General features: G+C 38.3%; 1 protein-coding gene across 2 annotated transcripts in view; it reads left to right on the top strand.

Annotated features, from left to right (window-relative positions):
• LOC100745294 overlaps nt 1-22,390 on the top strand; it is an 81,768-nt gene that overhangs the window by 35,090 nt on the left and 24,288 nt on the right. For both annotated transcript variants that reach the window (XM_012385274.3, XM_003489319.4), the window contains exons 3-4: nt 19,018-20,636; nt 20,831-21,838. In XM_012385274.3, coding sequence (XP_012240697.1) covers nt 19,018-20,636; nt 20,831-21,838 — 2,627 coding nt within the window. The remainder of the gene's footprint in view (nt 1-19,017; nt 20,637-20,830; nt 21,839-22,390) is intronic.

Below are 22,390 nucleotides of genomic sequence, written 5' to 3'. Positions count from 1 at the left end.
CATCTACAATTAGGTTTGTCAGTATTCACAGAACAAATAGTTAATGTTAATTAAAACGTCTTAGCCGGTGGTAGAAAAAGGAATTAATGATTGCAACAAATAATTTTCTTCGATAATAGTAAAATGAAATGGTACTTCAAAAATATAAATTGTAGAGGTTTAAATCGAATGATTTATTGCTCAGAATGTTCATAAGGTGATCCGCCATGTTTTATTGCCAGCCATATTGCATTTGTGAGATTTATTGTTAGCTATATTGTGTCTACGCTTTTATTGTATTATGGCCTGTTTCCATGTTTACGGAATTCGGACAATATTAAGAAGATACTTTCAATATAGGTTAGACGATTCGTGCAAATGGCGGACGAAAACGTCATGACAAATTCTCATTTTGCTACTTGGCGTTCCAAACGTGTAATTGTTCCTGCATTCTTCGGAGATGCGTTCAGTTTCTCACTCAAAGGGATGAGAGTTCGTTCGTATTTCCGTCACGTGGCACTCAATATCCGAAGTTTTAAAGCGTTTTCGCTAGGATGCGATATTTTCCCAGTCGTCAGAGCTTCAGTCTTGGAACGAACACGGTGGATATATTTTGAAATTCGATCGTTATCTTCTATGGGTCTAGACACAGAACGACTATAAGAATTTTCTACCAGAATTAGAATATTAGAGTTATATGAGGTTAGGTTTACGAGAAAGGAAATTTATAATTTTGGAAATTAGTTCTGTTTATTATTGATACTGCATCGATTGTCTAGGGATTTGTCTAGTGGAATCAGGATATTGTAAAGTTTCTAAGTATAAGGTATGGTCGCTGTTAGTGGAATGATGTTGCAGAGTACATGACTATTACTTCTAAAAATGTTGTAGTATTGTACTATTATCAGAAGGATTATTATTAGACCTGAAAACATTATATCATAAATTTTAAATCTGATCAATGTCATTAGGACGATATCGCCTATACATATATAACGACTATCAATTCTAAAGACACAACACACATTAAAATTTTGCCCAATATTAGTAAAAAGGCATTGCAATAAAGAAAGATTTTCAGATCTAGAAACATTAATAATATAAACAGTGTTAACGTATGAAAAACCTTTGCGATATAAATTTAATTAATATTAACATAGAACAACTGCAAAAATATATCAATCTAAAACCATAAGCAACGTTATCAGTTCTGTATATATCACGTTCTAAAACTACCAATCCTAAAAGCCAAAAGTGCTTCTAGTGTGTAACGAGACTGGGCCTGAACCAGGTCAAAGCGCGGCTCGTTCGAACGCCTCTGCTCTAATTGAGTGGCCGGTACAAAAGCTGATTTTCTCGTTTCATGATCGCAATCCCCACGAGTAGCTATACCTTTCGTTCGACGGACGGCGTAACGGTGCCTGGAATGGCCACATCGAGCCTCTACAGGGTTTCCTTTTTGTCCGACGGCGTGTGATGTCGCGAGCGTGAAAACCAGCCACGCGTTGCAATTAACAGTCGCTGGATTTACCGATGTTTCCGTGGCATTCGTTTCTCTTGTATACAACTGTGCAAACACGCGGCATGCTCGCCTCGATGTACGTGTGGTAATCGTGCAATGAAATGCAAAGTAGGATGTCAGTAGCTATTCTTAGTCGGTTCTATGGCCGCCAGTTCCTTTCAGAGCCTTATAAATCCTAAATGGTTGTAACTTCTGACTGAATTATGGATTGCTACGCTCCCAAGTTGCGGTTTCTCCGATATGGTAAATAGTTTGCCATTGCGTTGCTTGCCCAGGGAATTTACTAGTGGAACTAGGATGTTAGGGAATATGAAGTTAGTTCCGGAGATTTGTTCCCGGGAAAAATATGTATAATTGGAGAAATTACTTATGTTTCGTATTGGTATTCTGTTCCTTGTCTAGGGAATTTCATGATGGAGCTAGGATAGTTAAGGTTTTATAAAGCTAGATCTGGAGATTTGTTTCCCTAAAACAAGTGTGTAATTTGAGTTAAATTTGTTAGACGAAAAGTTAACATTTGAAAAGCTCGTTACGTACCATTGTTATCTATGGTATCAGTGTGTTATCTATGGAACTTTCTAATGGAACTAGAATATTAGAGTTATATGTGGTTAGGTTTTGGGTTAGTTTTGTTGGAAAAAGATTTATGATCTGGAAAATTAATGGAACTGAGATTGTCTCTGGGGTTACTTTTGAGGATTTGTTTATACACATTAGAGGTTAGGGTTAGGTTAGGTTAGTTGTTCCACAGCTAGAAAAAAAAAGGAAAAAGTAAAGAAGACCTTTCACTAAAACTAGGTACGAACAAAACGAATGACAGTAATTAACGAAACAATATAAGTACAAAGCAAAGTAAGAGAAAATTGAAGACGTTTCGCACGACGCTGTTTGTTGCGATCCGTTCTTAATAAAAGTAATGGCGCACAGTGCGGCAGTTGAATGAGGATTCGGGATAAAAGTCAACATTCGCCGGCTACTTTTGCCACATTCACATGTTCGCAGTCCACATTCGAACGTTCACAGAACAGGATCACACGCCACATTCGCACGTTTACAGGTTATGTTCTCACGTTACACAATACGGCATTTGGATAAGGATTCGGGACAAAAATAAAAAGATGCACATAATGTGCAGCTTTCTGAAACTTGATATCGGCGGATCCGATGAGAGTAAAAGTCTCTTTATCATATCTTTGTTAGTATTTTCTCTACTCTCTGACGCAGTTTAAATATTTTGAATATTCATATCTTTGTCCAACCATACACGATAACGTTTAAGTAAATAATATCGATACGAGGAACAATTCTCTCATCTTTTCTTAAGTGCCATGCAGAAATCATTTATCTCCCCGTCCGTTTCATCAGATATTGTATTGGCATTTAGCAAAGAACAAAGATTTTATGTAACTCTAAAAATTTTCTATACATGTGGTCAGAAATTCACGCTTCAACCAAATCCTGATTATTATCGGAAATATTATTATTAGAATAGATTTCACTAAAAGAATAGAGAACGGTAAAGAGTCAAACAACAATGCAATACAATATGTTCTTGACATAGAACAATCAAAGCTACAGGATGATTTGGACCGCTTATTTTTTTCAATTGTTTCTCAGAGAAAGAAAGAAATGTTTAAATTGGAAATTAAAATTATTTTTGCAAGAGGATTTTCACTAATCCCCTATCAATTATTGACAGAGTTATTGTTTACATTTATACTACTTACAGACTGATGATATCATCGAATAATAAGATCATGATCAGACAATAATTATTTCCATGATTATTGTTCACTGCATTCCGCATCGTCATGGCGGTTAAAATGGCGACCGTTTTGCATCATTAATTCGTTCGCTTCCTGTTAGGTTAGGTGACACCGGTGCCGGGGCGTGTTTTCGTGTCGCGATTCTTCCGCGAGACGCGATAATTGAAAGCGGCAGAAGTTAGAATTTACTTCAGCGCCCGGTCGCCGCATCGCATCGCACTGGTGCGCTCGATCTTTTAATGAAAACCGGCCTTAAATTCTCAAAGGCCGCCCTGCGTTGCTCCTCGATGCACGGATATTAGACGTCCTCTCCCTGGTTTAACGAGAACTCTCTTTCTCCCTCTTTCTCTTTCTCTCTCTCTCCCCCTCTCTTGCTTTCCTTCCACTTCTCACCCCCTCCTCCGTTGGTGCATTCGTCACGAAGCAATTCCTTCGTTGCAAAACTCTGCACCCTTTCCTCCACCCCATTTTGTCCGCCCCGGTTGGTGCTTCGTCTTCTCTGTTTCCAAGTTGTCGGTGTTGTTTAAATATTCAAGAAAGTTTACGAGTCGACGAGAAGTTTTTAAACGCATTCGTGCAACGATTCCGCGGGTTACGCCAGTGTAGCTGCAACTCTTCAAACTTGGAACGAGTTCGCCAGCGTTGGAGGGAAAGATTTCTTCCCAACGAATACAGGGAATTTTATTCCCTTTCCTTTCTAATTCTGGCGGCTGAACATTTTCTATAGCACGTTCTATAACAAAACGTTGTAGAATGTATGAAAGTGCAACTAGTATCATAGAAAGAAAGTCTTAATTCTCCGCTCGTATGGAATAGCATCTGTAAATGAAAATTCAGCGAAATCTGGTCAATAAAAACTGTTCGAATATAGACACACTCTACGAGTTCTCAATATCTCGATTTATTTAGGAATCGAGTTTTGGTAGGTAAGAGCTGCCACTTTTTGATTTTTTTTTACATAGAATCAGATTGTTTATTCGGGAAATATTTTATATTTTGGATTTTGAAGACGTCTTATCTGTTGAATTCCTATGTATAATGAGCCATCAAAGCCTTTGTAATAATCTATAGAAAAGCAGCTTTTTATATATCTTCGTAGGAAATTTAGCAATTTTTTTTAGCTAGTCCTTGGCAAATTTTTTACTTCCCAACAAATCTTTTTTGTTAGCCAATATAAATAGCGTTGAGAAGCAGTGCGTTGTTATATGAACCGTTTATCTCTTAGATAAACCCATGTAAATGGCTCAGATCCCTATAAGACACTTAAAAAAAAAAAAAAAATTAAAAAAGAGATGGGGAAATGAAAATGACAGGAGAAAGGGCTGTATTGCAAGTGACATCAGCTTGTTAGTCTATATTCCACGAATTTGGATAATCTCCCGTCTTATCTCCCGAGAGAATCGCTCCACTTGACGCGCACGAACGTGACAATCGAAGGATCCAGGAAATCCCTGGTTTCTGGAAACGTGAAATACAACCGTAGTAGCTTTAATCCCTGGCTATATTCAGGCTGAAAAGTAGAGGGAACGACCATAGAGGAGGAAGTTTCCACGAGAAACCACTAGAATTCTTCCACTCCTATTTTTGTTCCTGTCGACTAGCTGGCAATTATTCGTTGCCCGAAAAGATTGATTCGTGCACGATGATCCTCTTTCAGATCAGATTATGGATCAATCTACCTGGCATTTAGGTACTAACGAGTATTATAGATGTCTTAACTGATCTGCCATATAATCTTAAATATTGGTAGCAATTGCTAGTAATTTTGTGAACAATCCTAGTAATTTTGATGGTGTCAATGTTGTCAGTAATGAAAGTATGGAATATCTTACTGGTTATAGGAAAATACAATAGTTTTGGATTATATTCTAAAATATTAAGGTGTTACTAAGTACGTGTTGTATAGAATTGAAGAATTGAGAATTAAAAATATTTAGTTCAGAATTCTATTAGCTTAGGATGTTCTTTCATTAAAAATTTATGGAAGTAAAGAATATTGTATTAAGAAAGACAATATAAAAATTAACAATCCAAATACCAGAATAGGTTAAACCAGAGGCCAAAAGAGTTTCTAATTCTGTTTAATGAAAGATTCCAACTAAGAGATGATAATTCTTAATCCATAATAACGAAAGAATTATTTAATATAAGCTAGAAATATAAAGATCAGAGGTTAATGATCTTTGCAAGTAAATTGTCAAAGAAACCTTAGCTCAATTTCCAACAATTTTCTCAGTGTACCACATATTCCAGAAATTCAAAGATTAAAGATTCTAGGATCTATATAAACCAAAGAATTTTTATCTCTTATAATTACCAAATTACCCGTATAATTACCGAAGAATCCTTATTTCAGTTGCCAATGATGTTCCAAGTGTACCACATTCTCCATAATCATTCTAGTACCTAATAAATCAGGGATATATTGTAACATCGAGGATAAAAGACTTAACTCAACCTTCTCAAGTGTCAGCGCCCTCGATACCAGAAAACTAGAACTTAACCTAACCTAGATTCGTCAGCCACCACTCCGCCACCTATCAAACATCTTTTCGACTTTCCTAAAGAAGAGACGACACCACATTCACCGGTTACCGACTGAAAAAACTTCGAATTCTCGGCAACTTGCAAACCGACCGGATAACTTTTCTAACCGTTCGAACGTTTCCAGCGGCGAAACTAATTTTAGAGAAAAGATCGAAGAGAGAAATAGTGGAACGAGACGAGTATTGGTCATAATTCAACTGTCAGAGAGAAGAATCGCGAGGAGGTGAAAACGAACACGGTCGGATTCAGCAAACTCGGCGCAGGTTCAACGAACCCCGTTTAATTACACGGCTCCACACTGGCTGCGCCACGCTCAAGCGATACAGTCGCGGATCTTTCAGACGCCACGTTCTCTACTGATTAGCATGATCATCTTTATTAATTCGAGGACACGTTCCGCTGAACCTGCGGCTCGTTTCTCTCTAGGAGGGAAATAGAGAGTTCCTGAGCCACGGATCCAGAGATTATTCAATTGCAAAAGCAGCATGACCGGTCAACACAATTAATACGATTAGAAACATTGTATCGTGTTTTTGAGTTGCCACAACTGCTATATTTTTGAGTTCGTAATGGCTCCTAGGAATAAGTTCCATGTAAGTTAGGTTAGGTGTTAAATAAGGTTAGTTAAATAACCTTATTTAACATTCAGATTATATTATTATCAATATTATTATTTAAAGATATTGAAGATAAGATTATTCCATTCTAACTAATTCTGTTAGATCACGAGATATCATAAATTTCAATAAAATATTCCATAGGTTTTACAACAGCATCAGTAAATTAGAAAATTACCACTAGCAACAACAACCACTACCATTACTAAGAAGCCAGTAATAACATCAAAATCAAGGTACAAACACCATTGAAATCTCCCTAACAACTACCAATTGAACGCAACATCGATCCAAAGTAACTAAGTAACTAAGTAACTAAATTCAGGCGACATCAGGGCAAACTTATTCGGACATTTCCGAGGGCTGAGGTCGTCACCGTCACCCGGCGTCGCTCTGTTAATACAGGAAACCATGTAAATTCCATTGGACGCAATTGAATTCGTCGATGGAGCGTCACGTTTATTCCGTGCTCGAGGGATCATTAACGAGCGTGACCTGAAATTACAAAGCTCGCAATCATCGCCCTGGACCTGCGATCTTCAACTGGTGGCCGAGAAAATTTTGAAAATATCGTGTCACGTCTCGCTATTTATTTAGGACCACTGACTTCTTTACTGCCGCTGTTTACCCAATTTCATATCTTTATGGTAGCAACTAAAAGATACAGACATCTGGTAGAGATTTGTTACACCCATTGCAAGCTACAGTTGGCAATGTTCTTTTTTTTTGTATATTATATTTTATTTCTTCGTATTTTCTTTGTAGCGTATTTTTTAGTTGTTTTTATTATTTGTATCTTTATTAATATTCTACTTATATTTTTGTATGTACAAATTTCGCGCAAAATTCGCGTAAAAATCAGCAGTCTGATGATTAGCTTACACGTGCCATAAGATGAGGAAGATTGGAAATCGTAGTCGTAGGACAGCTTCGCCGTTGTATACTCGTGTCCTGTGCACTCTTGTCCTCACTGGATCGTTGCCAGTGCTCGCATGATTCCTTCCTTTTAATCTTCTCTATCTTCGTGTCTCTGTCTGTCCTGCTTTTTTGCTGTTTCAAGTAAATGATGCAGACGGTTGATGGATTTAGTAATATCTGCTTGTTGAAAGATAGGGACAGGGAATTGTATTGGCTCTTTTGACGCTGTTCTGTGTCTAGTTGTTTCCAGGCTGATTGAAACTTTGGAATATAGTTCTGTCAAGCAAAACGTAAAAATATCAGATCTTATTTTCTACGAAAAAGATTAAGAATAGGGTTGAAGATTTTAAATCGATTAAACTGAAACTACCCAGGCACTGTATACTACATAAGAACAACAAGCATCGGATTTTCTATGTAAAAGTCAGATGAAATTGTGGAATCCAAGATCTGTCATGAATAAAATCAAAGATCTCAAGGTTTGAATTAAAGAATCTAAGATCTTCTATTGCCAAAAGTAAAATAAAATAAAGAAATAATAAAAGGCAAAGAACCTGAGACTTCACTCTTCATGGTAGAACTTGTATCTTACATCTGACTTGGTTAAAACTGAAACCAAATGAAATCCACAAGCTTATTAAATTGAATGAAATTTCTTCTGAACGCGTGGCTATGAATAAATCACTACTTGCACTTTCCACAATTAGAAATTCTGTGAGATTATTGCTACTACTAATTCGCTTCATCGCTTTACTTTTCTTTCATTCTCTGTAAGCGATCCGTCCTTGCATATTTCATATTAACAGTTGCATACTTCCATGAAGATTCTGAATTAAACACAGGTTGCAGTGAGAAAGGGACGACTAGAAACTTAATTGGAATGTTGTATGCAATACAAAGTTGTGCAGTGAGTTGAAGCAATCGTTTTCAGGACTTGAGTTGTGGAGGCTCAGAATACTAGGTCGTCCCACTTGCTCACGCTCGACCGTTGTTAACAGAAATAGAACATTCATGATTTATCCTTTCGATGGGTTTGGTCTTGATTCCCCTGTTCTCATGCAAATTGAAATCATTCGCCATCTCGTATTTGAATTTCCATTAAGTTTCACCAAGTTCCAGGCAGATCTTTCTGAGTGCTGCATGAAATTATTAAAGGGCCTCTTAATAAGAAATACAATCCATCTTCGTCGTCTTTTTCTCCTCTTTCTTCTCTTTTAATACTTGAGCGAAGTTTGAAATTGTTTAAGACTCTATGATATTGATATTGATCATGGAAAGTGAATTATAGTAATTTGATTAGGGAGCTATTACATTTTTGTCCATGTAGAAGAACAAAGTATGGATAAGATGAGTAATAAAATATAGTTAATGAAAATAGGAAGATATAGTTGTGAAACTGTTAGATTTGTATCAGTATTTAAAGTGGAATAGATCTTCTATCAAAATAATTCCACATTTGATCCACAGAAAGGCAACTACAGAAGTAGTCTGTGATGTTACTAGAAATCAACTTAAGCAAACTACTTAAAAGGTTACATTAAAACTGTACAAACAACTATGACACATTTGTACAAAACTGCAAATCAAACTAAACTACGATAAACAAACTAGAAGCAAAAGAACGAATACTTTCTGAAAAATACTCTCCCACTCGAAGACAATCTCCTCAAATGCACACTTAAATCATTCTTCAAAATGTTTCTCTAAATATGAATATTTAAAGAAGCCTTCAAACCACATCAAACATGTGCAGATTACCAGTGTTAAACTACGTTTCTACGATAAACCACACCAGACCATCCAGAAGCAAAAGAACCAGCAATTTCCCCACATATTTCTACATTTGATGGCAATCTCCTCAGGCTTCTATTCTTCAAAATGTTCCTCACCATAACCATTTAAAAAAATCTGCAAACCACATCAATCATGTGCACAGATTACCAGTGTTAAACTACGTTTCTACGATAAACCACACCAGACCATCCAGAAGCAAAAGAACCAGCAATTTCCCCACATATTTCTACATTTGATGGCAATCTCCTCAGGCTTCTATTCTTCAAAATGTTCCTCACCATAACCATTTAAAAAAAATCTGCAAACCACATCAAACATGTACAACCATTTTACAAGAAATCGCACTAGCTCACCTAGAAATGAAAGAAATTTTCCAAAAACACTTTGAGGGTAGACTTCTCAAGCTTCAATTCTCCAAAGCATTCCTCGTTATAGGCATTTAAAAAGGTCTTAAAACTATGTCAAACACGTGCAATCGTTTCTCGAGTCCTATTTCTACAACAAACCACGCTAGATCGCCTGAAAACAAAAGAAATTTCCCTAAATATTATTTAATTGACAAAGAGGCAAACACGCAGAGGTGGTCTGTGATATGATTAAAAAAAAAAAAGTGTGACGATGATCGTCATCGTTGGCGTCATCGCTTCACCAGCCGGCTTTTCCCCCTTGGGGGACGACCTGGTGTTCGAAGCCTCCTCTCTTTTAAAAGCCGTGCCAGGAGGGTGGCGGCGACCCCTTTCGACGTAGCAGAGGGGCGGTTATCGATTCTAGAGCTCTGCCCCTCCTCCCCTACTTCCGGATAAAACGGCGTCAGGAGAAGCGTGTTGGCGACAGAGTGTGTATGGTTTTATCTTTCCTCTCTTGGCCTTCGTTTCCTTTTTATCAACCCCCTTTTCGTACAATTTCTTTCGTTTTATCGTCTCTGTACTACTTCATTCTCAGTTTGTCCTTCTTATTTACGGCTTTCTTTCTCATCGTTGCTTGTTCGTTTTCTAACAGCGTACAGACCTTTTGGAGTAGAAACGCCGATGCTTTGTCCCCGATGTGAAAAGAAACAACCGTGGACTTCCCCTTTTGCGGAAAAGAAGTCTTGGTTAGAAGATTGTGGTTTTCTGGTTAACGAAATGGGATTGGGATTTTCTAAGATACGCGATGGCGAAGAATAGTAGCAATGTGGAATAGCAGTACTCACACGAAATATGCTTTTATATTCTTTAACATCGGTTCGTCCGATTTTTCTTCGAATCGAAGCTTCCAAAATGTAATTCGCTTCCTATTTTATGCCATAGAAACTCCCTGGACTCGCACGTATCTCATATACCAGGGCTCAGCCCATATAAATATATTACTCTACCAAATTAAAAATTTCGTGTCTCTAAAAATTAACCTCTACACGTTAATTCATTTGATGAATATCTTTAATTATCTCGTTGAACATATTTCATTCCCCTACCACTTCATTTACCTTCTTATACATTACCCTGTCTAACTACAATTTTCATGTTATCAAAACATAACCTAAGCACGTGAACTCCCTTTGAGGAACATTTCTAACACCCTGTATAGCCATTTCATTCCCCTACCACTTCATTTACCTTCTTATACATTACCCTGTCTAACTACAATTTTCATGTTATCGAAACATAACCTAAACACGTGAACTCCCTTTGACGAACATTTCTAACACCCTGTATAACCATTTCATTCCCCTACCACTTGCCTCCTCCATCCACCCAACTGTCTCTGTCCTCTCAATTCGCCTTTCTCTCCTCCGCATTGTGCTTTCCTTGTCGCCATTTTTATTTCCACCGCCTACCGTCTCGCTCTGCCACACGATTTACGCTCGTACGTCCCTCCTCTTTTATCACGCTGGTCTGTACGGTATATTCTCTGTTCCCTGCGTTTCTCTCTAATCATTCAGGCCACCCTGTTCTCTCCCTTTGCCCTCTCTCGTTCCACCCTGCAAACTGGTCAAACGAGGACGAGCCAGAGACGAGCGGAAATATTGTTTACGAGATGAGAAAAGGGGTGTGTGGAGAGGCGCCAGAACCGAGAGAATAAATAGAGGGAAAATAGGGAGCCAGGATTTTTCCAAATTCTTCGAAATACCCTGCGTGTACAGGACTTCAATTTTCTGGGTTAGTCTCGTTCTCGGTTTCTCTGTGAGGATGGGTTTCAAAGTTGTACTTGTTGGCTTCGTTTAATAAGCGTGAATCAACCTTTGGAAAAGTTTCATCGTTTATTTTCACCCCTCGGTTGGTCGGAACGTTTGGTTTGATTAAGTTTGCGAAGGGACAGAGTGAGGTTAGATTTGGGTTTGCCCGACTTTTCCTTGGATCTTGCACGTGTTATAATAGCATAGCTTGGGATTACGTACATGTTCTTTATTATACAATCAACAAACTTAATTCTTTGGAATCTTAGTTGCCAACGAGAGGGAAATATCATAATTAATCGCAGGTGCTTCTCTAGTTGGAAAATCTAAGCACAATAACAAAGAATTCAAGAAATTTGAATATGATCGAAGTTGATTTAAATATCGTCAAAGATGAAATTTAGGTACTTTCGAAGATAAGTGAAATTAATTTTAACCAGCTAAAGCTTTTTTGAAATTTTTAACATATAATTTAACACAATCTGCATCGTTACCCGTTTAACATAACCTATAATGAAGAACCAACAATATGAATTAAAAACTGGCAAATAAAAAATTGTGCATGGAGCAAAGTATTAATTTGGTATATTTTTCCAGAAATAAAATGAACTTTGCTCAATTTCGATAATAGCCGTGTAAACACTCAACAATTGATAATAAAGTGGTTACGTCAGTTTCAATGACTACAAATTTACAGAGGTCTGAAATTGATTTAGATGCGCGAGGTGAAAATTATGAAACCGAGCTGCCATTCAGGTTTTCCTGCCGCCAGCAACAAATTTGCCAGTTTGTTAGCAGCGTAAAATCAGTATAACAGTATTTGAAGCCACGCTGCGGCGTGGTAGTTGGTGTAAAACGTTTACGTAGCCGTAAGGTGCATCGACTGGAACGGTCTCTAACTTGCACACTCCATTTCCGGTGGACGTGGAGTTTGCACTGGGCTCCGCAACTTGTAATTGGGTCATTTCGATGATACTACACTGAATATTCGATTCGTCGTCCCCTTACTGTATTCTCGTTATCGCGTTATTTCGCAAAACTCAAACGTTCAACATTCTGTAAAGCTGGAAATAATCGTTTTTCATTTTCTCTTCTGGAAGAGAAACTTTTGTAATCAGAGCGTTATTTATTGGAAAAATAATTGCTATTGATCACGGTGGCTTTAGATTGGTTAATTAGTTCTAATCGCTTGTAATCTGAAACTTAATAACGATTATAAATGGGTTAGGAATAGACAGGTTAGGTTATGATACGTGTACCGATAAAATGATTTAATATTGGTGAAATAAAAACTGTCTCTATAGTCAGAGTGCTGTTTGAGTATTAGAAAAAAAGTTGCTACTGATAAAAGTGGTTTTGAATCGTTCAATTAGCTTGAAACACGAAACCAAATAGTTTCAAATTCAAGAGTTGACAATGGTCGTAAATAGGTTAGGAATGGGTAGGTTAGGTTAGGAAACTTATACTAATAAAATGATTTAAATTTGGTAAAATAGCAATTAAGATAAATAATTCCTCTAACGTGAAAAAGCATCATCTGACGGAAAGAGGGGAACGCGTTATTTGAATGATAATGTTGAAAATGAGTTATTGAAGTTTATTCAAATAATGTCCAGGCCCAAGCTTAAACGATTACCTCTCCTCTGTCTGCGCCCATTGGTGGCAACCGTGTTTTGCATTTCGTTTCCCTTGCTTCCTGTTCAGTGCACGTGACGCGCGTTATTGTAAAACAATTTTTATCGCTCGAAAAGCTTCACGCGCATTCATTTCTTTTCTACACACTGTATTTCGTTCCGTTTATCACAATACCTTGTTCAGCCAGTTCACCGATACAGTCGAGGAACATGTGCGAAGAGATCAATGCTCAGGACTGTATCCTAAAAATTTGTTTGAGCTTGTTTGAAGCCGTTTGCCATGTTAGTTCGTCATACGAACTTCACTTTGCTTAAAACATTGCCGATCGTAGATGGTAAAAAAAAAAAAAAACATATAATTCAAACCACGTCAAACAAGTTCATATCAACTACTCAATAAATAATTTTGATGGTTCTTAAATTAGTATTTATCATTAGTAGTTACCAGAAAATGTAAATAATTCCTGGAAATGACTAGATGGAAGATTTGGTTTCTTTGTGTTAAGAGCTACTAACTGATAATTGCAGATAATTATCGGTTATTAAAAAATGTATAATTCTTGTTTCAGAAATAGCTGAAATAAAGATAGGTTATTTCATTAATCTAACGTAAACCACTTCAAATAACTTCAAATCCATTATTGAATGATTCCCGTTGCAGAATATTATCTAAGTACTGATTAGCAATTTCTGATAATGATCAGTGAAGAAGAAACGTAACTAGTCCAAACTAGTTCAAACAAATTCAAAATAATAATTCCCCAAAGAAGAATGTAAATACTTGTGAAAAATATTCCAATAGTCCACTACTATAGTATCTCAAATTTGTTAATTCAGCTTTTTAAAAAGATGGATCTAGGGAGAAATTGATGTATACGTCGTGCGAAGAATAACCCATAATTCTAATATCACACAACTGACATTTATGTGATAATGAGCCGGCGCTTTGAAAATTGCCCCCTTAATGTATCTTCTATTAAGGTCGGCCATTTTGTAACGTTCCTCCATTATGGGATGCGGCAAGTTTGATGGTAAAGCATTAATTATTGTGGGGTATCGTATACACAGCGATCGATGGACACTTCAAATTCTCTAAAATTGAATCAAGTTCCACTCTTTAAACGTTTCTTCAAATTCTCTTTACTTCAGTATTCGTGTAAACAGCCATACATATGGTTCCCATAGGCACACTTTGCTACGATTAGAAACACGTTGACCAAAGACTGTCACTTATTAATGCTCAGTAGCTTCATTAAAGCCTCCACTCAGTTTAATCAAGTTACAGCAAGTCAATCTAGCCGGCTTTCATTACTCTCAAAAGCGAACCATGTTATTCTCTTGAATTACATATAATTGAATGCTTTATCGCCCCTTTTCAGCATTGATTATCTAATGCAATATAGTTGGCAGATAGAGTTTCAAAATGATTTTCAATAGAATTCCAAAAATTATTTTCCGTTTACCTATACTCAGTTCTATGTAAATGAAATTAAATAGTATATATTCTAAATACATAGTTTCAGGGATATTTAAAGGATTTAAAGATACTATAGGCATTAATCAGTGCCATGAGAAACATCGTTATAAACAGTGCAATTTTTGATCAATTTTTCCTCTATCTTTACCATGCTATAAGGTAACGTCCGACGATAAATTTCTAGTTTTATCCCGTCTACAACGCGGTGGAAATATCACGGGTCAAGGTGTTTTCTAAGGAAAGCGAAGAAGTGGAAGGAGTTTTCAAGAGATGTGATACTCCTTCATGGGGAGGTTAAAGGTTGCTCGACGTTGCAGAAAAAACTGGCAATGTTACTCGCATGATAAAATGGCGCGCTGCAATCGCTCTTTTTCATTTCGTCGATTCGAATGCAACGTTTCGAACATTGGCGACGAAAGTCCGCGAATATTTCTGTAAGGTGCGAAACTTTAAATGCTCGATGGAAAATTCAATAATTGGATATGGATTAATTATCGTACAGTATCTCTGATCTTGCAAGGAGCAGATGAATTAAACAATATTTAAATAGTACAGGATCATTGTATTTAATCCCTTAATATTCTATCGTATTAATTTATATGATATCTGAAAAATGTTTTATGATAGTAATATTAAAATCTTATAATTACGTATATTTAAATAGGATTCTCTTCGAAAGTTAATATAAAATATTTAATTGAAAATTATGTAGCGTTCATTCGTCATTAATTATGCAAGCATAGAGAAGAAAATTGTGGGCGCAGTTGCCTCCACAGAGCTCGTCCATCGTGTGTAAGTGAAAAATATTGGAAAAGTATTCAAGTCGTGCGGACCGATGAATGCGAGAATGATGCTTCTGTAAAATTCTATGCATCCCTAAGCGAGAGACTCTCTAGTTGTGTAGATGAACTCGCCACTCTCACATATGCCTAGGGAGGATCGTTATTTTTAATGTTCTCTCTACATCGTTCACCTAAATATGTATCAAAGCGATGTTATGGTAGATAAATTTCTCATGCATACTGCCTTGTTTCTCCATGAAAAACATATTATCGTCCGATGGAATAGGAAATATGAAAGCAAGCTTGTTCAATACTTTTTGGATGATTTTTACCTACTAGAAAGTATCAAGAAAGATACAAGGAATAGTTTAGTCTTGCAGGGAAAATATGGAAAAACATGCTTTAAATCGTTTCATAGTTTTTACTAATGCTGCGAATAATTATCGTATCGAGTTCTAGTTTTGGTATTTCCAGAGTTCCAGAATTATTTCATTTCAGCGTTCTGCAATTCCGAAACTTTAAAGCTCTGGGACTCCAAAACTTTCTAAGTCCGGAACTCTAGAACTCTAAAGCTTGAGAATTTCGGAACTCTAAAATTTTGGAATTCCCAAATATCAGAAACTCCGGAACTCCATAACTTTGGAACTCCATAAGATTGGAACTTCATAGCTTTGGAACTCCATTGCTTTGGAACTCCATTGCTTTGGAACTCCATTGCCTTGGAACTCCATTGCTTTGGAACTCCGTTGCTTTGGAACTCCATTGCCTTGGAACTCCATTGCCTTGGAACTCCATTGCTTTGGAACTCCATAGCTTTGGAACTCCATAGCTTTGGAACTCCATAGCTTTGGAACTCCATAGCTTTGGAACTCCATAGCCTTGGAACTCCATAGCCTTGGAACTCCATAACCTTGGAACCCCATAACCTTGGAACCCCATAACCTTGGAACCCCATAACCTTGGAACTCCATAACCTTGGAACTCCATAACTTTGGAGTTCCTCTAAAGCTCTAGAACTTTAGGATTCTCGAATCGCAGAATTATAGAATTGGATCGATAACGTAGGAATAAGTATCGAAGATGTTTCGAAACACGCAAACATACATAAATATCTGAAACACCCTGCAATGGTTTTATTGGCATCGTAAATTGTAATTGCGCAAATAGCTAAGTTTCGCACAGGTAAAGAATTATCGTCTAGCCAAAGGATTTTCCATTGAAAGCAAACGTGTGCGTGTACATGCGCGGAAAATGAATTCCAAGAGCGAAACCAGTTTTACAACAGACACATTGATAATCCCCTATTCATTAGCGGATATCGAATTATTAGCCGAGTGAAATTATTGACAGTATGTTATACGTCTCCTTCAGACCCAATTTGGACAAAAAATTAAATCGTAGCTTACCTTGACGATTACAGCGATATCTGTTTTTACCGGCTATATCGCCAGGATGAAAGTATTTCCTCATCGATTAGTCAAGATTAATCTTCGCGAGATGAAAATAGAGGACATTGGATAATTCATTGCGCTGATTACGCGGCACTCTGATATGAAATTCGTACGTAATAGCACAGGTGGAGGTTTAACGATGCCGCTAAATTATTCAGCTGATAGTTAGCTTTTTGTACCTGAAAAGCTTATCGTTAAAACATAAATTTAGATAATTCATACGCAGGTGATTTACTTTATGTGGAAAATTTCTTGCAACTAGGTTAGGAATTCTAACCTTATGAATTCCAAATCAATCCGCAATTTTTCCTGTAAACGATTTTTTTTTTTTTTTGTTATACCACATACGAATAAAATTCTTTAAGGCGGTCGTAAGAAAAACGAGAATGTCGAAAACAGGCAGCGGATATTAAAGTCGAAATGACACCAGATACGACTCCGTAAATTTTGTAAACGGCGTATAACGAGGTTCGTTTTGTTTCCGAATGTCTTGTAAGGTTAGGATTATAAAATAATCCGTACAATCAGATGCATAATATATACTCTCGGAAGCCTGAAAATATTGCTGTGTCAGATTCATTGAGAATGAAGCCAAGGACGTGGATGCAAGTTTTATGGCGATTCGGTGCAGCGAAAAATTTCGTAAAACATTAACAAAACGCGACTCAGTGGAAGCGAAGCGTCGCTATTACGTGCTGTGTATCGCACCAGTTGGCAGCTCGCCCGTGAAAATAAACGCACCTCAACTGAAACAGCCCCTTCGACATTCCAATCTCGATAGACTTTCTGTACTAGACCAGTTTGGACATCTGGATAGCCACCTCTCAGATTTTTCCTCAACTTTTTTCCATTATGTTAGTCTTTCGCAACGGGTGCATTGTTCTGATTTCTAATTCAATTTCAGATTCAATCTGGCTCGAATCTCCTTCGATCTCGAAGCATATCTATCGATTTTTCGTTCTGCTGCACTTTTCACTAAATTTGATCTAAGTCGTTTTGGCAATAAAAACACGGGAGAAACGTGCTACTAGGAAATAAATTAAAATACAAAATTCAGAAAAGGAAACCGAAATATCGCGATGTTACGTAATAAAAATAAAGTCGAAAAGGGCTGTTAAAATTGCCCGAAGAGAAATAACGCGTAGGAGTAGATATTAGTAGATATTGTGGAAAACAATAATTAGTCGAATTGGATTAAGAAAGAATTACTATTAAATTTTCTTATCGAAGAACTACAAGGATACGTTTTTTCCACAAGTTTTGATAGTGCAAGTTAATTTACCACAATGAAACACGGTCGACTCTAGAGGGAGGTTTTTCGAAAGGATCAGGACTCGGGTTTCCGGCTCGTGAAACGCCTTAATCGGCTTATAGTCAGCGTTTAATAACTTCTACACGGGATATTAAACGAGAACCACCGAACTTATTACCAGAACCATTTTTGCCACGCGTAAATCTGTTTCCCTCTGACAGTGAAACCTTATTCAGTCGATTGACATGGCACTCGACGATTGTTCGGATTTAGAAATTAAATTGGGAAATTTAAAATGTTGAACTTTGGAATAATAAGGATGTAGAAATTATTTTTTCGTAATTCGATTGCTCCGTGAATTTATTAAGCATTTTACATTTATTAGAAACGCCATAAAAATATTTAGAGGGCGAGTGTTCGGAGAAAATTTATCGAACAAACAGGATTAATTTTCTTGCTTCGAGTAACGATGGTAAGGCTGAGAGTGAAGAAGACAGATAGATAGGAAAATGTAGGGTGGGGATGTCAATCTCAAGATGTCATAGCTTCTCACAATCTTCTGCAGAGGTCCGTGAATGTTTACGACCACATCGGGCAAGCAAGGAATTATTGATCTGTTTCCATGCTTATATAACCTGGCCTGTTTTTTTCACTTCCGTTTGCGTAGGCTGCATATCTCATTTACTAGATGCATACCATCGTCTGGGTATTTTAGTTCCACCCCTTGGATATATGCGATCCATGAGTGCTATTTTGAATGTCTAGTCGTGTTCTATTAACTTTCTGCAGACCCTGAAAATTAAAATAACTGATATTTGGTAACAGCCATATAAGTCAATAAAACCTTGAAATATTAAACTTCCGCGACTCTTCTTTAGTTCTTGAATACGTTTTGTACTCAAAATTCTCTTTTTCGTCATCCTTTAAAAAAAAAAAAAAAAAAAAACAAAATAGGATTCCTAACCTATATAGCAGAAATTCTGAAATTACTAAAGTATTGATCAATTTATGGTATCTAAAACACATCCACGTTTCCCGTGTGAATAATTACCATAATTATCAAGTAATTGCAAAAAGAAAAAGAAATGCGAAGCACTAACCAATCGTCATTTTGAATTTTCAGAAGCTGCCTCGGCGGACGTGGCTGGTAGCAAGACGAGCAGCGAGGCTGCGGAGGTCTTCGGCGCAGCGAAATTCTCCCCGGCAACGACGGCATCGTCCGCGACGACGACAGCGTCGTCTCCGTCGAGCGTCGACGTCAGGATGGTCGCCTCAACTCACAACCTGGATGATCTAGGCATGAGCCATACAGCCAGCGTGAACAGCGATCGTCAGCAACAACAGGAAAAACACTGTCACACTTACAGATCCGCTCAGACGGCTCAAGACAAGAGAAGCAGGCTCAGCAACGTGATCAATAATCTCAGGAAAAAGGTTCCTGACTCCAGAAACGGGGACTCACCGAGGAAAGAGGAAGACGACAGGAACAGCGTTGAAAGGAACCTCGAAACTTTGGAAAAATATGTGATGACGGTGTTGAATGGAGTGATCAAGGACGAGGAGGACGATGACAGAGAGGTCAATAGAAAGAAGGAGGCCGAGAAGGGCAAGGAGCCGGAGAAACTGGCCGAGGACCAGGAAGACGAGGATTCCAAAGGTCCAACAGCTAAATTCGAACCTTCGAAACCCAACGAAAGCAGAACAGAGGCTGCTGTTTTCCCGTCGGAGCAACTTGACAAGCCAGAAGCAAAAGAAAGCCCCTTGGAACGCCAGAAAGTAGACAGGATTGAGAATTTTCTGAGGAATGAAGAGTCCAATTTCCAGGAGAGTCTGTCTGAGAGTGTCAGTGAAGAAAAAGAGTCAAACAAAGTGGAAAGGATGGACGAGGAGGATATTCGCAGGATTGGTAAGGGTTCTTCCAAAGAAACAAAGTCTGAGGAGCAATCTGCTCAAGAAACAGCAAGAAACGATGAAGAAGAAAAGAAAGAGAATCGTTCCTTGGGGACGATTATCATGGAGAGGCTGAGTGAGAACCAGGCTGAGGATAAGAGTAGCATTGATCCTGCCAAGGAAGACTGCAGAGAGTTCGTGTCTGACAACGTGGAGCTCTGGAACGTATGCAGAGATCTGCTGAATGACCTTCTAAATGGCATTAATCAGCTAATCGACGAGAATGGCCAGGAGAAGGAGCAAACGAGGACGTTGGACAATTCTGTGGAAGAGTCTAGGGATTCTAGGACCCAGGACTTCTCCATGACGAGCTTGCATTGCAGTTTACCCCTGGACAAAGTGGCTTCTGTGCTGCAGAATTGTCAGACCAGTGAATTGGTTGTTCCACAGTCGCCTTCGTCGTCGTCTTCTGCGTCTTCGTCGTCTTTTTCGTCTCAGGGCTCGAAATCTCCTTCTAAACCATCTTCTCCCACTGTCAGGCATCTCTGTCTATATTGTGACAGGAAGTTCATGTCGATATCTCTTAGACAACGACACACAGAGAGGGTTCACCAGCAAGGTGGTGGCAGAAGGTCGGAGAGAAACTCGAGGAAACCGTCACAAAACTGTCAGTATTGTTCTGACAAGTGTGCAGAGAGTTTGGAGGGCTTATTCCAACACATGGTTAGCAGCCATGGGGACAAGTACCATGGATGTTTACAATGTTCCACTAGATACCTCACCAGGGAAGCTTTAGCCGGTCATATGAGCGAGAATCATGGTGTCAATGTGGAAAGGAATCTCCAGATGCAGGTTAGGGTTAGGTATAATAATAATAATTGAGAATCTTCTGAAAAAGGTTCTACCGATCTAGATGTATTAAATCCTAAATATGACGCTCCAAGTTCTAAATGCCAATTTTCATCTACTTCTGTATCTTTACCTTTGCAACGAATTAAACAAAATTCTTAATTTTTAAGTAATATAGTTTTCTACTTTGTTCACAGGAGAAAATGAAGGAATCTTCGCCCTGCAAGGAGCTAGGCAACCAAAGCCCCCGCGACGCATCAAGCCCCAAAGAGAGAAGACCAGAGGACACCGCCCACGAGCATCGAGCAGAAGCTACGAACACTCTCCTAAAGCCGATGCATCCAGTGAAGGACAACTTCAGCAACCCAGGCAGCCCAGAGTTCGACAGTTCCTTCTACAGCAGCGTGAGCTGTAACATTCGAGAAAACCTACTGCACCACCTAGACGGCAAGCTCCAGAGCTCCTCATCAACAGTCACATCCACCGGTTTGTCCATAATAGACACCAAACCTCAGCAACAACCTCAACAGTCCTTCTACGAACACAACGTTAATCAGATCCAGTTCCCCATAGACATCTCCCTGACTGCCGCGACACCTGTTTATTCTAAAGAATACAGTAACGAAGAGTACGAGAATAACAGTGAATATGCGCAAAAACCTGGCAAGAGCAATAGGTCTCACCCCAGGAGAGTATCCTTTGAAAAGTATAACTTCCCGAGGAAATACGATGGGAAGGAGCAGTGGACATGTTCCATAAAAGACCTGAGCAAGTTCGATATCTCCACTCAACTATCTCTAAGGAAGAAACAACAACTTCTGAAGGAACGCCTCAGTTTAAACAGGCTGCGCCAGATCACTGTTCTTGCTCCCTCGGAGATTGTTCAGAATGAACAGAATCTGGATTCTAGGAGTCTCGAAGAGGCTGATGACGAGCCTTTGGTCGTGGCAAACAGCCCGGATGTCGAGCAAACGTCTCGCTGCGAGATTGTCAAGTCTTCTTCAGAGGTGCCGGATGGCTCTGAGGCGAAGCAACTTCAGGACACAGAGTTCACTGTGGAATTTGGCAACTTCCTGAGGCTGAGGAGGTGGGACGAGAATACTTCGATCGAGGCAGCTAAGAAACAGGAAATTATTTACGCCGAGCTAACCGGGGAATGGTCCAGGCCGAGGGTCTATATATGCGGCGCCTGCGCCTCCAAACATGTGAGTCCTCAATGGAAATATTTAGGCGGTGAATGGCGCTATTTTGAGGTGGTTATTGGAATAATAAATGGTCGCGTTGGCGCAGATGTTATTTTCGGATCTTCTGATTCATACCTGGAGGTTGTCTCGAATTGATTTTGGAATGATACGAGGACAGAATATTTTTGATGACCACTTGGTGCTTTTTTCAAGAAATCGTATGGATCAGAATGGTCAAAACGATAAATCAGTTACAGATTTTTTGTAGAAATTTGATGAATAATTTATTTATTTATTTATCGAACTAGAGATCAAATTAATCAATTCGTAGTCTTGTAATATTCTTATCGGAATACGTATAATAACATGCAATTTACTGTTTGATACTCTATAAACTTTTTGAACATCTCAATAAAATATATCTACATTTTTGAGAATCCGAATATAGAATTCTGGAAGTCCAGAAGTCCAAAAGAAGAGGAATTTGTTATATTTAAAAGATTACTATTCTCTGACTTCGTTAGGAAGTTTCGCTATGAAGTTGATGTCGGAATTGTCTTGAGAAATAGTTTG

The sequence above is a fragment of the Bombus impatiens genome, unplaced genomic scaffold, assembly GCF_000188095.3.
Source record: "Bombus impatiens unplaced genomic scaffold, BIMP_2.2 scf_0320, whole genome shotgun sequence".
NCBI classification, from domain to species: domain Eukaryota; kingdom Metazoa; phylum Arthropoda; class Insecta; order Hymenoptera; family Apidae; genus Bombus; species Bombus impatiens.
This window is presented reverse-complemented; position numbering and strand designations above follow the sequence as displayed.